Below are 16,246 nucleotides of genomic sequence, written 5' to 3'. Positions count from 1 at the left end.
GTTTTGGTAAATTTATTATATATTTATTATATATTATGTATCATATTGTAGTATTTATGTATTATGTATTTCTTAACCATGTAACCATGTTTTATCAAGTTATTATTTTTGTATATTTCATTAACAAAATTTTTGAGGCTTCTACCCTTATCCTATTTTCTCCATAAAATTATCCTACAGTTTTATTCATGGCTGTTATAATTCTTATGTATTTTATATGTTGATTTGTTTACATTTTGTTATTATAAATTATTATATGATTGTACACAAAGCAGTACTTTTTTTAGGATTTGAGTTATAATGCCTATATTCAATTAACATATATTTTTGCACAAATTTGATCTCTGGTGCAATAAATGTTTCAAGGTTCCTTAGTATAAGTTTTCTTTCATTAGAATAAGCAGGTTGGCTTCCCCAGGGAGCAGTATCAAGGATCACTGTTTTCTAATCTCTATGAGATTATACTCTCAAAAATAATAATTATGGAGATTTAAGTCCGTTGTTTAGTTGTTTTCAGTAGTGTCCTAATTCTCCATGACCATTTTGAAATATTCTTAGCAAATGCTGGAATGGATTGATATTTCCTTCTCCAGTTCACATATGAGATTATAGAATCATAGATATAAACATGGAAGGGGTGACAGAGACTTCATATAACTAAAGTGAGATACTGAGGCTAAGGGATTTGATTAAGTTCAAACAAGTATGAAGTTCATTCATTCTGGATTCTGTCTTCTGGATTCCAATACCAGGACTCTGAGTCTACATCCAGTTTTCTTTCTACCACACAGATCCCTGGATTCTATAATTTAAAAGGAAGATGCATGCTTGAAATACTGTACAATATTTTAATGTACAGAAGAAAAGAAAGGTCTAAGTTCATCGTGAGAAATTCAATAGTTGACCTTTCCAAGTATCCTACAGATATCTTCTTCTCTTCAATTTTACGTCTATCCTCCTCATATTTTCTTTGAGCATTTTTGAAATGTGTTTTTTTCTTATGACATCATATTTATACAACATTTATTTCTGTTCATGAACAAAGAGCTCTCTTCCCAGGCTATGGAAGTGTCTTTTACATCTTTATACAACACTTATTTTAAATAAATTCAATGTATGAAAAACATTTAATAAAAAAATTAAATTTAAATATTTAAATAAATTTAATGTTATATATTATATGGTGGTTGTTGTCCTTCATTCTTGAAGATAACTAAAATGACATCACTATTTTAGAGTAGAGTTACAGTGTGTCTGACTATGGCTGATCAGACCAATACAAGCTCAGAATGCTCTGCCACAGGCCAAACACAAATAGTCTCTATGAACATTTGCAATGGACTCTAACTTTGCACATTTCTGATGAGGACACACATTACACTGGGCAATACTGTGCCAGTGTTACCCATATCATAAATAAATTCTAAAGTTCTTAAGAGAGACCTTGAGAGCATCCTTGTATTGCTTTTTTCTGAGTACCTTGTGAGCACTTGTCCTGTGTGAATTTTCCACAAAATAATCTTTTTTGGCAAGTATATATTTGGATTTGGAACAATGTGGCTAACCCAACAGAGTTGTCCTCTCAGCATTAGAACTGTAATGTCCAGTTTAGTTTAAGAAAGCACCTTAATGTGTAGTATCTTATCCTGCTAGGTGATCTTCAAAATATTCCTGGGACAATTCAAATATTAGACTATCTACTAAACTGAAGAGCTACAGAGCTTTTGTGCTGACCTCATTGCTGTATGCCTGTGAAATCTGGACAATATACCAGTGCCATGCCATGGAAATTGAATCTTTTCCATTTGAATGTACTATGTAAAGTATTATTTTTAAGTACTTATTTTAGCAAAATAATACTAAAGAATTTTTCAAAATGAAAGACCCATAAAACAAGTAATGAATTGGGAGTGACTGGATGAAAAATACCAAATGCTCTCAGAAAATTTAAATAAATAAATAGAAGGGAAATTAGTCAACCTGCCCTCAGAGTTTTTCCCCCCTCTAGACATTCAAATGAGTGTCAACAATCCTGTCAATTCCTATAGCCATGAAAATTCTTTAATAATATGTGGAAAGTATAACAGAGAAGCACTTCTCTGCCAAACCTCGATCATCAATCATCTTGAATTAGCACATAAGCTGAATGGCTAAAAGCACAAGAACACATTTTCAATTTCCCACTAACAAAAGACTGCTAGAGGTACCAGGAGAGCAATAGTTTCCAAAAACTATTGTTGTGCCTGCCTTACTGCAAAATGTGCAAAGTCATTTAAGAGTTTTAAAAAACCCTCTAAAAATTACAATATTCTTACCCTAGACAATGCCCTATCTCACATGCCACAAAGCACATATGAATGCACACACATACATTTATACACGCTTTTCACAGAAACTAAGAAATGTCAAAGTACAAATATCATTCATGGTTCAAATACAGGGAACAAAGTTTCAGAACTGTTGAAAATGGAAGAGTTTTTACCCTTACAAAAATGAGTCATTTGTCATTAAGGCCTCAACAAACCAAAATGTAACAAATGCAACTTGAGGAGTAAATGGAAAAAATTAATTATTCTGATTTTCAATTCTGATTTTCTGGTAGGATTTTACATTTATTTATATTATTATATATCTAGTAGGATTTCTAAGAGAATCTAAGGCATAACTACAAAAAGCAAATGTATAAGTGCAATGTAAACCATCTCAGAAGTAAATTTAACAGTTTAAATGACAAATTATAGGTTTGTATAATTTATGATCATAAAGAATAGATGCTTAATAAATTATACATTTGTTCCTGTTGGCTATAGTGCTGTCAGTAATATCAATGATCTACACTGTTAGTTTGTAGATATTTAAATAAAAATGAATAAAGAAAGCAAATCATTAAATGTGAAACTAAACATTGGTTAGTTGGCAAATATTCACTGTATAAAACATAAATTCACTGTATGTATGTGTGTGTATATATATATATATATATATATATATATTTACATACATACATACATATATATACTATATGTGTATAATTTACCTGTAAGCCAAATAACCATTGCATGGGCCATTTTTTATTGTTATTATATATACTAATATTCATCAAAAAACCTGGCTTGTCATTTCATTTAATTCCACAGGGTATTATATTTTTTAAGCCAAGATGTTTCATCAAAAATACACACAAAAAAAAATACCACAATTGAGACTCTTTGTATCAGGGCTCATCAATAGAGATACTGAATATCTTTCAACAAGTCTGATTTCCCTTCCTTTTTAATTCAGATAAAATAAAAATGTCATTATTCTCATTTCCATTTTCATTAGCATTTGGTTTAAGTATTTCTTCAATCACATTTCATTTCAGACAATTGTACAAGCACTGGAAACTCATTAATCAAGGAAACACACCATTCTTAAGAGTTTTGCAAGAAACTTCAAGCATTTTTTTCTGACAACTTTTTTTTTTTAATCCTTTCTTAGAAATGCTTAGTGATACCACTTTGATTGATTCTAGTACAAGAATATGATATTGTGGAAATGAAAAGATGCCACTTAGAATTTTTTTTCAACTTGGCAGGATTTTCATTTCCAGAATCTTTTTCATTGAACTGTTTATTAATAATGTATAAAACTGTGTTTTAAAATGACTTTGCAAATAAAAAAATGGAAACTTGTTCAACACAGATAAGTTAAAATTCAACCAAATGTTTTCTTTTCCTTGACAAAATCAGTACCATGGAGAGCACTATAGATTGACATATTCATACATAATCAGGTCTTGTAATTTTGTTGTGAAAAAGGTGGTCTCAAGATACACTCAGCTAACAGGATTTCTAGTAATTTCAAGTGCCACTTGACTTAAATACTAATACTCTGAAAAACTTCTACTTCTCTGCCTTAGATAAATTACCTCTTGTAGAAAAACAATAGATACATTGGTTGAAGCCATTTGATTCCAAATTTATCATTGCTTCCAAATTTATCACCACTTCCTACCTCTATCATTCTTGCACACAGCTTTCAGAATATGATGTCCCAAGCCACATTTTCCATGATCAGGAATACAGACCCCCTCTGAAACCAGCCACTGATAGCACATTGGATCATCACAGGGAACAGATTCTATCAAATGTGGGCAATTCCCATCAGGTCCTGTGGATTCCATGAGGATATGGCGCTGTCTCAATCTAAATCCTATGAAAACAAGAATTTTAAAAAAGATAAATATAATTCTTCACGTTTTCATGCAAATAGTATCAATATTAAATGTTTAATTGGCAAAAAAGATTAGTTGGGCATCCATAACATGGCAATACATATGACTTTAGGAAGTATGGAAGTGGCCTATAAAGAAGCAGATGAACAAACAATATATATCTTTAAAAAACATACAATTTAGATAGGAAGATAAGATTCACCCATAAAAAGAACTTAGTTACAGGTTTAACCAAAGTTTAAAAAAATGTTTAAAAATATTACAGAATAATGTAGCAAAAAAAAAAAAACAAACAATCATTTAGACAAGTGCTTAGCAATTATATAACTTAAAAAATGTATAGGGAAGAAACATTTCTGTCTAAGTTTAAGATCAACAGTAAATCCACTATTCTATGTAGGTGCCTCAAAAATCTCTTACTACTATTACCACTACTATTCCAATGACTACAACTACTACTACTCCTACTACTACTATTACTACTACTACAACTAGGATTACTACTACTAAGACCACTACTACTACTACAACAACTATAACCGTCATTATCAGTACAAAACAACAACAATAAGGCAGCTAGATGTCCCATGGGATAGAATAATGGGTTGGATTCAGAAAGATATGAGTTCAAATTTGGCCTCAGACACTTACTAGATATGTGATCCTTAACTTTTATTTCCCTTAATCCACTGGAGAAGGAAATGTCAAGCAATTCTAGTATTTTTGCTAAGAAACCCTATCCACAGTATCATATGCTGTGATACATGAGGTCACAAAGACTTAGACATGACTTAACAACTAAAGAACAACAAACACCAATAATATCAATAAATATTTTTCTGCTTCTAAGTCCTATTATATCATAATACCTTCCTTAAAAGGAAAAAAAAAGTTAGATACTTAGAAACATGGCTATTCATTATGTTGCTATGTAATTTACCTATTTAATTTAACTTGCATCCTTGCCTAAAACAATAACTTTGGGGCAAGTTACTAAACAACATAGTAACTAACTAGACAAGTTCATCATAACCTGGATTTCAGGATGTCCAATTACCTAGATCTTAATTTACGTAAGGAGCTATGGCCTACACACTTTTATCTCTAAATCACACTGTCTTACTAGAAACATATTGATTCAGTCTCTTCATCCAATAAATTATCTGAATCCTACCTTTGTGCTACCCTTGTAGTGATTACTAACTAGCTTTAAAATGTACCATAAACTCAGCATAAAATAAAACCTTTAGATCTTTTCCTTAGTATCTTTTTTCCTTAGTATTTCCTTAAATCACACATTGTCATCATGCTTTCATTTGGTTTTCAAAAGTCATCAGCCTTTCCAAAACCATATTTATCCCATGCAATTTGCATCAATCCATGCTACTGCTGCTTCCCATATTAATAAGGTGATACAATTTAGTCAATAATATCTGCTGTGTACAAAGAACTAGAATAAAGATGTTGTCCAAGAGCTAGAACCACAAAAGACAAGACAAATAACCTCACATATAAAGCATACAATCTAACATGCCTAAGTCACTTCTATGTAGGTGTACCTATACATATGCCTATATATATATATATATATATATATACACATTCACAATGTACATATGTAAACCTAGGAAATGAATTTTAAAACAGCTATAATATGTAGGTAGATATAAATTTATGTCAGGATATTGAATAGTGGAAACCATGGGAGGTATATTAGAAAAAACTTTATAGAAGAAGTCTGTTTGGAGAGAAGAAAAGGAAATGGCAATGTAGGGAGAATAGGAATCACATGCTACGTAGAGAGAATTAGGCTAATTTGGAGTTGTGCTTGAAGATTTGTTTGGCTAAAACAGAAAAGATATTTGCTTAATGTTATGTATTAATGGTATAGAGACCATGATGAGCATATGGATTACACACATACAAAACACACACTTTATATATAATATAAATATTCACCTGAAGTTAGCTGTATTCATGTTTACACACACATATATATATATATATATATATACATATATATATATATATGTATATATACATATATATATATATCATAGTAAACTTATATTTCCCTAAAGATGAATAATGAAAAATGAGCAAAAGCAAAATAAAACTAGCAACAATAAAATGGAAAGGATGAATGTGCTGAACTTTTTTTTTTCTTCAAATTTTATCATCTGAAATTAAAGTAACTAGAAAGTTCAAATAAGTGAACTGGGATGTGGGCATATTCTACACCACTTTATGGCAAAGAGATAAATATGAAGGAGACAGAGTGAGAGTAGAAATTAAGAAAGATACATATTAGGGTATGTCGAAGGGATAGTATAGACCTAAGATGAGTACAGCTTCTTCATTCTGGTACTATATATTTCTCACAACAGTGAATAAAGAACGAGTATTTCAAGGGATTTGAAATTGAAATTTGAACAGTTTAAGTTATCTTTAGGACAATGATATGTTGGATATATTAATCTGAAATCACCAGTCCTGGGACCATCCTATAAAAACTCAACATCCTATGATGAGTACTAGACAGGAAAATAGCTCAGAGAGAATGTTACATAGGCATCAGCTAACAGAAGAACTCCTTCTTGAGGGTTGTGAAGACTTGCCAAGTCTCTTAATTTCACAGCCAATCTCATATCTAATATATGACAATCTCATTTAATTCCTTGTCTGGACAGCTGCTGAGTATATGTTTATTCATAATCACTGTCTCAAACAATGGTAATCATAAGGATATATCCAGGAAAAAAACAAATCATAATAGACTACTTAGGGTTGTTTTTTTTGGCATGTGGTAGGTTGTAGTGTTGTTTCTATAAATTGAACAATTTTTAGAGGAAGAACAGCTTGGTTCCTTTTCATCTGCAACCCTGAATTATTGGGAGCCTTTTCAAAAATCAGAAAGCAAATGCTGCAATTCTATTTAAATTCTGTTGCAAGGCAGTCTAGCTTCACTTGACTAGTCTAGACCTGTCAGGTAATCATTTTCTTGTTTGCTTGTGATAAACCTGATAGAATAGCACTATGCCCAAGACCTGATTTTATCATATACTTTGAACTTTTGACAGCCTCACAATCTTCAATGAGTGCTAGATTGAAATACTTTAAAATAATAACAGAACAAAGAAGGGAAAGGGAGGTAGGCTACATCATCTCCTATGATAGCAACCAAGAAATTCTATCTCTCCTCTGCTTCTCTTTCTATAATATTCACAAATGATGAAGAATCTATCATGTGACTTAGTCAAATACCAATAAAGAATAGCTAGTTGCAATTATTATATGGATTGCCTTTGTACTTCCTTCTGTGTTTATTTTAGACTCTAAATCCAAGGGAAAGGAAGAAAGGGTTCATGATTTGCCCCAGATTGGCACAAAAGAAGTCTATCTTGGTTGGATAATTACAAAGGAAAAACCATCATTCTCACTCAGTCATATGAACTATCCTTACTTTTATGCCATTTTTTTCTTGACTTGAGAACATACCTCCATTTCTTGTCTCAGTCTTATGGTCTGAACACTGACTTTAGTTACCCAGGACATCCCAATTATTCTTTCTGAGTACAGTTTAGGCAAAACTTCCTCTTCCTCCTCCCCAATTCTTTCCTTTCTTTATATCCTATTATTTGACCTCTTATCACCAGTAAGTTCCTGTTCCATTCCTATTCTAAGGATTCAAGTACTGTAATGAATATTCACTATACTGTGTTTTTAGGGATGTAGGTTGATCTTTATATATATGTGAAAATATCTAAGAATATATGGCTGTCATGGAGCTATTTCTGTGGATTCATTTTGTTTCTTCCATGGTAAAGAATTCTAATGTGAAGATAGAGGTTTTGGTGTAAATCCCACAGCTTTTCTGTATTTAATGTATTAGTCTGTGTATTTCCAAACTCTGTGGAATTCTAAAATATATTTAGTCTGAGACAGCTCAGAGACTGTAGGCTAGTAGAAACCCATGCCAGTATTATAAGAAACACATGAAGCAGAGTAACCCTTAGTCATTCCTGCTTAAAAGTTAACAGAACTAACAATATTACTTACTCATATTTTTACATAGCTGATCTTTTTGCATCTACAGAATTATTCCCCCAAAGAGTTAACTTTATCCTTTATTTTCCTAAGAGAAATCAACAAGAGCTTAGGTATATGACTCGTTGATTTTTAATAAAGCAAAGCCAGAAATTCTTCTTGACAGTATTTATATAACAATTAGCTCACTCTTTTATACAACAATTACACTGATTTCTAGTTCTTCACTATTTTGGAATGAGGAAAACTACTTAAAATCTAGTCTCAAATAATTACAAGCTATGTGAGCCTAGGTAAGTGAGTCTCCCTCAGCCACAGTTTACTCATCTCTAATATAGAAATAATAATAGCACTCAACTCTAAGGTTATTGTGAGGATGAAAGGAGATAATATTTGTAGAGAGTTTTGCAAATTGTAAAGGGATATATAAACAGATATATATGTGTATGTATATATACATTTGTTATACAAGTTATATATATTACATGAACATATGTGTTTATATACACATATATGCATATGTCTGTGCATATAGATTATCTATTAATACAAACATCCCTAAACCTCCCAAAAAACAGTCTAATATAGTTATAAAAGAAAAGTATGAGTGTAGCTATCTATATTTACATTTTCCTCAATATACTTTGTGTTTCAAAAGTGTGAGAATTATATATTATCTGAATTTCACAACTCCACCAAATTCTAGCATAGAGGTAGGATTACAATAGAAAATTAAATGGTCATTGTTGTTGTTCTTGTTCCTGTTCCTGTTTGCTCTTTGTTCTTAAAGTGGACCATGACATCAGGGAATTGATGGCAAGACATGCAAGTGAATTGAATTTAAGTGAGACAGCTGTGCAAAGTCAACATCCTCACTCTTCCAGAACAATCTGGGTCCAGTGGCAAATTAGCATGACTGGAGATAATCCTGAATGCAATGGGAGATCTTGGTCTTTTTTTTTTTTTTTTTTTTCTTTTGAGATTTTGGTCTTTTAAAGCTAAGGTCTTTCCCAAGTCTTAGCTTGATTGAAGAATCTGACCATTCAGTGTTTACTATAGCATGGAATGACAATAGGCCACTTTCTCTAACAATACAAAAGGAAACTGAGAAATACATTCCCACTTCATTCTTGCTTTAGCTACCAGAGAGCTTCCTAATTAGAGTTTCTAATTTTACTCTTTTTTCTTTATCTTCCAAAACTGAACCTGTTTCATATAAAATTATTGAATCCAGGTTGTTTTGGCAATATTTCAGAAACACATCCTAGGTACAGTAAGATTACAGATATTTCAGATGCAAGATCACTGAGAATAACTCAGAAGATACTAGAAGGTTCCTCAGAAACTATTTGGTTCAATCTCTTTATTTAAAAAATGAGAAAACTAAAGCCAAGTGACTTGCTCAGGATCATGTAGATATTAATAGTCAGATGCTGGAGATGAAACTAGATCCACTAACTAGAAGCCATGTCATTTCCACAGCTTTCAAATATACTGAAAACAAACAAAAAAAATTCATAAAAGCTAGAATCTTGCTTTCCTTTCTTTCCCAAGAATTATTTTGTTAGTTAATCTATTTTTTTTTTTTTAATGTAACTAGTAGCATTGACTTAGAATGACTTTCTACCAGTCTCTATTTCCTACATATTTAAACCGAACTGAAACTTGTGAATACTGGAGGGCAGTAGTTGGGAATAATTTAAACTTGGGAACAAAGTCCCTCGGGAATTTATTCAAAGTCAGGCATCCAGTGACCCAAGTTAGATAATTGTTCTTGTTTTGAATTGGTTTTCTTAAAAGAGGGGGGGGGGGGGGAGGAAGTATGGATAGAAATATGAACAGAACTTTTTTTTTTTTTTTTTTTTGGTAACAGCTCTTTGTGTAGTGGCAAAGCTCTTTGGAGTGGATTGAGTGGATTTCCATCAATTGGGAAATAAGTTATGTATGGCATGTGAATGTAATGAAAAATTATTGCTCTATAAGAAATGATTATCAGGCTGACTTCAAAAATTCTGGAAAACTTACATGAATTAAAGCTGAGTGAAGTGAGCAGAACCAAGAGACTGTACACAACAACAAGATTATGTGATCATCTTCTCAGCAATGCAATGATCCAAGACAATTACAATAGACTTGGGACAGAACTTGGGACAGAAAATGCCATTGTTTGGGGACAAAAACCACTGGCTCAAATAAATCAAGGAGATTTCTCAAGATAAAAGCAGAAAGAAATTTTAGCACCATCTCATGAGAAAGGGCTTCTCCATCCCAACAAACAGACATAGAGAGGTGAAGTACAGTAAATAGAGAATGATTATATATCAGTCTGGAGTAACACTCCCTATAGACTGGACCTTTGACTGTATTAGTCAGGACAAATGACCTCACATTCTAAGTCATAAATGAGGAAAATTTTCTAACCCAAGCACATCTTTAGAATTACTCAATTATCTTACATGAGAGTTTTAATGCCAAGGTGGACCCAACTTGTTCACACAAAGAAAAGGACTATATGGTCCCATTTTTTGTAAACCACATGATCTCTGGAGAAAGAAATTTGGCCTTGGGGCACAGCTGACCACTCAATTTTTAAAACATTTTCTCCATCTTGGGAGACAGCTTTCAGAATTCACTTCATTCACTATCTACATTCAGAGAGAGAATGACAGAGACTGTGAACCAAAGCAGAGCATTTTCACTTTTTTTTTTTGTTTGTTTGCTTGCTTTTTTTTTTCTTGTGTTCTTTCCCTTTTTGATTTGGTTTTCCTTGTACAAAATGACAAATGTGAAAATACATTTAAAAGGACTGTACATATTTAATCTACATCTTACAAAAATGAATTTTGAAAACTATCTTTACATGTATTTAGAAAAATAAAAAGCTATTGAGAAAAAAAAAAAAGTTTAATTCTACTTTTCCATGGAAGCCTTGAAAGCTTCTTAGAAGAGAAATTAAATTTTTTAAAAGGGAGAGGAAGCCTTGTGATCATGGCATTCAATTGTCAGATTGTCAGATGAAAGAACTAGGGATATTCAGTTTAGAAAAGATTAGAAAAGAGAAAATGGGGAGGGGCAGAAACAAGTATCCTTAAGGATGTGAAGGATCACAGATTTGCATATGAAAGACACAGGAATTATCCAGTTTTACTGCTCCTTAATTCCATTCCCCAAAGCCCTCATTTTACAGATATGGAAACTAAGGCCCATGGAAGTGTCAAAATTTGCTGAAAGTCAAACAAGAAGAAAATGAGAGAATGGGACACTCAAACACAAGTCCTCTGATTGAAACTCCAAAGCACATTCCCCACTGCTATAAAGTCCCTTCAGAAATGATGGAAACTATTTTGTACTGAATGTTCTGACAAAAATGAAAATATTCTGAATTAAGGATTATTAAAAAGTAGATATGTTGAAGCAAATATCTGGAAAGCTATGGAACTATTTTAGATATTTCCTCTGAGAATGAGTGGACTATTGCTTTAGACAATAGGTTTTAACAGGATGGCACATAGGAATAAAAATAGAAAATAAATAGTAGAAAGGGTATGAATTAAAGACTAGTGGAGAGATAGTTGTAAAAATTGGGTAATGGGAAAGATTAAAGATAAGGTCTTTGTAAGACTGGACCTCTTGGAAGTAAAGAAATCCTAGAACAGAATTTCTAGACACACTTCTTTATCTCTCCTTTTTTTCCAAGGACAATTCAGCTATCAACTCTGAGAATTTTCACTGGCCATCCCTCATGACTACAATAGTCTTTCTACTCATCTTTGTCTCCTAGCTTCCTTGGCTTTTTTTTAATATCCCAGCTAAAATCCCATCTTCCACAGAAAGCTTTTTCTCAAATTTCTTAATTCCGACATATCTCTATTAATTATTTCCTGTCTATTATATATATATATATATATATATATATATATATATATAGCTTGATTGTATATATTAGTTTATATGTTTTCTTCCCCATTTGAGTCTGAGCTCCTCAAAAGTTGGGACAGTATTTTTCCTTTCTTTGTATATCCAATGTTTAGCACAGTATATGACACATAGTTGGGCACTAATAAATGTGAATTCCTACAGTGATTTATTGTCTCTATGCCTATGAGCACATATCTATAATGTTATGTTTCTTTCTCCCCATGACTTGGTTTCTCTAACTACCTTCAAAACTCAGATTTGAACTGAAAGAGATTTTTCTCTTTCTGAAAGAGATTTTTTTTTTTTCAGGTTCCCTCGATGACTAATGATTTCTTCTATCAGATTACTATGCTCACTTAATGATCTGCATGTTATCTCTCCCATTAGAATGTAAGCTTCTTGAATGAAGGGACATTTTTTATCTTTCTTCATAATCACAGTCCTCACAGTCCTCTGCGCCATGTCTGGTACATAGCTAGTGCACAATAAATGTTCTTTGACTGATTACCATATTCTATTTTTACTTGCTACTATTCTAACATCATTTACTTTTTTTCCCCAAAAAAGTTCCTATTTATATTAGAAATACTATTATATTTCCAGTTGTACAGGTTTATAAATTCAGTTATTTTTGACTTTTTCATTTCTCTCTTAAGACCTATATATCTTTTCAGTTTCCAAGTCTTCTTACAGTATCTCTTTATTCCTTTTATTTCTCCCTACTTACATATATGGCCTTAGTTCAGGCCCTCATCAGTTCTCAATGAAATGGCTGGAATAGACTCCTAATTTCTTTCTCTACTTCCAGTCTCTCTTGTCTCTGATATACCCTGTATGGCCATCAAATTTATATTCCTAAAAAAATAAATAAATAAAAAAACTTATGTAGCCAAGTCATTTGTCATTCAAAATCATCAGTGTCTCTCTATTGCCTACAGGGGAAAAATAGATTCCTCTGTTTGATATTTAAAGCCCTCTACAGGTTGCCCAATCTTTTTTTTGTTTGTTTTTTTTGTTTTTGTTTCCCCTTTCATTAAAAGTGAGATCATAGTTCCAGTGTGCTCTATTTGGAATACTGTGTTTAGTTCTGTACACTATATTTCAGCAAATGACTTGGAGGGAATTCAATGATCAAGATAGCTAAAGACTTTGAAAATATCCATATGATGAATAATTGAAGTAAGAAATGGTGTTTGTTGTGTTTTTTTTTTCTGAAGAAGAGAAAACTTTGGAGAATATGATAATTTTTTTTTTTGACAAAATATATGCATGAGTAATTTTTCATCATTGACCCTTGCAAACACTTCTGTTCCAACTTTTCCCTTCCTTCCCTTCATCCCCTCGCCTAGATAGCTGGCAGACTCAAAATGTTAAAATATATCTTAAATACTATATATTACATACACACACAGAGAGAGAGAGAGAGAGAGAGAGAGAGAGAGAGAGAGAGAGAGAGTTCTCTTGTTGCACAAGAAAAATCAGATTTAGAAAGGTAAAAATAGCCTGGAAAGAAAAGCAAAAAAGCAAGCAAACAACAACAGAAAGACTTGAAATGCTATGTTGTGGTCCACATTCATTTCCTGGTGTTCTTTCACTGGATGTAGCTGGTTCTGTTCATTGGAGATCAAACGGAATTGATTTGGATCCTTTCATTGTCGAAGATAGCCACTTCCATCAAAATTGATCCTCATATAGTATTTTTGTTGAAGCGTATAATGATCTCGTAGTTCTGCTCATTTCACTTAGCATCTGTTCATGTATGTCTCTCCAAGCCTTTCTGTATTCATCCTGCTGGTCATTTCTTACAGAACAATAATATTTCATAATATTCATATACCATAATTTGCTCAGCCATTCTCTAAGTGAGAGGCATCCATTCAATTTCCAGTTTCTAGTCACTATAAAAAGGGCTGCCACAAACATTTTTTTGCACATACAGGTCCCTTTCCCTTCCATAATCTCTTTGGGATATAAGCCCAGTAGTAGCACTTCTGGATCAAGGGTGCTTTTTGAGCATACTTCCAAATTGTTATCCAGAATGGTTGGATCCATTCACAACTTCACCAACAATGTATCAGTGTCCCAGTTTTTCCACATCCCCTCCAACATTCCTCATTATCTTTTCCTGTCATCATAGCCAATCTGACAGGTATATAGTGGTATCTCAGAGTTCTCTTAATTTGCATTTCTCTGATCAATAAGAGTAGAAATAGTTTAAATTTCATCATCTGAAAATTGTCTGTTCATATACTTTGACCATTTATCAACTGGAGAATGGCCTGATTTCTTATAAATTAGAGTCAATTCTCTCTATATATTTTGGAAATGAAGCCTTTGTCAGAACCTTTAACTGTAAAAAATGCTTTTCTAGCTTATAGCTTCCCTTCTTGTAACGTGCTGTTGTCTCCAGAAGCTGCCAATTGCTCTCTAGGAGGAGATCTGCTGTGTCAACTCAAATCTCTCTGACAGATTTTTCTTCCTGTAGAGAACAGTTGTCTCCAGACAGTTGCTGTTAACTCTGGTCCGGAGAAGTGATTTCCCTCTTTTATCCTCCCAGAGAATGGGCATGGGATAATGCAAGGGCTTCTGGGAAAAATTACTTCAACAATGAACTTGCTCCTCCTAAGCATGCAAGCTCTTCCCCAGAAATTCACAAGTAAAACTCCCAGTAAAGGCCGGAACTAGAGAATTGTCAAGTACCTACTTAGCACTTAGTAAGAACCTAATATCTCATTATCTCATTAGCACTTAGAAAGAACCTAACACCTTATAATCTTATCTGCATTAGTTTTGTTTGTACAAAAGTTTTTAACTTGATATATAAACAAAATTTTCTATTTTGTGATCAATAATGATCTCTTGTTCTACTTTGGTCACAAATTCCTTCCTCCCCCACAGGACTGAGAGGTAAACTATCCTATGTTCTTTTAATTTATTTATAATCTTATTCTTTATGCTAAATCATGAACTTATTTTGATCTTATCTTACTGCACAGTGTTAAGTGTGGGTCCATGCCTAGTCTCTGACATACTAATTTCCAATTTTCCCAGCAGTTTTTGTCAAATAGTAAATTCTTATCCCAAAAGTTGGGATCTTTGGGTTTGTCAAACACTAGATTGCTACAGTTGTTCTGTATTTTGTCCTGTGAACTAATCTATTCCACTGATCAACTAGTCTATTTCTATAGCCAATAACAAATGGTTTTGGTGACTGCTACTATATGATATAGTTTTAGATCAGGTATAGCTAGCCCACCTTCATTTGATTTTTTTTTTCATTAGTTCCCTTGAAATTCTTGACCTTTTGTTCTTCCATATGAATTTTGTTGTTATTTTTTCTAGGTCATTAAAATAGTTTCTTGGGAGTCTGATTGGTATAGCATTAAATAAATAGATTAGTTTGAGTAGTATTGTCATCTTTTTATATTTGCTCAGCCTATTCAAAAGCACTTAATATTTTTCCTATTGTTTAGATCTGACTTTATTTGTGTGGAAAGTGTTTTTTAAGTTTGCTCATATAGTTCCTGACTTTACTTTGGCAGATAGATTCCCACATATTTTCTACTATCAAAAGTCATTTTAAATGGGATTTCTCTTCATATCTCTTGCTTTTGGATTTTGTTGGTGATGTATAAAAATGCTGAGGATTTATGTATCTTCATTTTGTATCCTGCAACTTTGCTAAATTTGTGGATTATTTCTAACAGGTTTTTCGGTAGAATCTCTGAGGTCTTCTACGTATACCATCATATCATCTTCAAAGAATGATAATTTGGTTTCCTCATTACCAGTCTAATTCCTTTAATCTCTTTTTCATCTCTTAGTGACAAAGCTAGCATTTTTAATTGAATATTTTTTAGTAATGGTGATAGTGGGCAACCTTGTTCCCCTCCTGATTTTATTGGGAATTGTTCCAGTTTATCACCATTACATATGATGCTTACTGATGGTTTTAAATAGATGCTACTGACTATTGTAAGGAAAAGTCCATTTATTCCTATACTTGTTAATGTTTTTAATAGGAATGGTTGTTGGATTTTATCAAATGCTTTTTCTGCATCTATT

At 32.5% G+C, this 16,246-nt stretch overlaps 1 protein-coding gene across 1 annotated transcript in view; it reads right to left on the bottom strand.

Moving 5' to 3' along the window:
• THSD7B (thrombospondin type 1 domain containing 7B) overlaps positions 1-16,246 on the bottom strand; it is a 1,297,161-nt gene that overhangs the window by 700,967 nt on the left and 579,948 nt on the right. The window contains exon 7 of the mRNA XM_074301932.1: positions 3,997-4,194. Within this exon, the coding sequence (XP_074158033.1) occupies positions 3,997-4,194 (198 nt within the window). The remainder of the gene's footprint in view (positions 1-3,996; positions 4,195-16,246) is intronic.

This window comes from Sminthopsis crassicaudata, chromosome 3 (assembly GCF_048593235.1).
Source record: "Sminthopsis crassicaudata isolate SCR6 chromosome 3, ASM4859323v1, whole genome shotgun sequence".
Lineage (NCBI taxonomy): Eukaryota > Metazoa > Chordata > Mammalia > Dasyuromorphia > Dasyuridae > Sminthopsis > Sminthopsis crassicaudata.
This window is presented reverse-complemented; position numbering and strand designations above follow the sequence as displayed.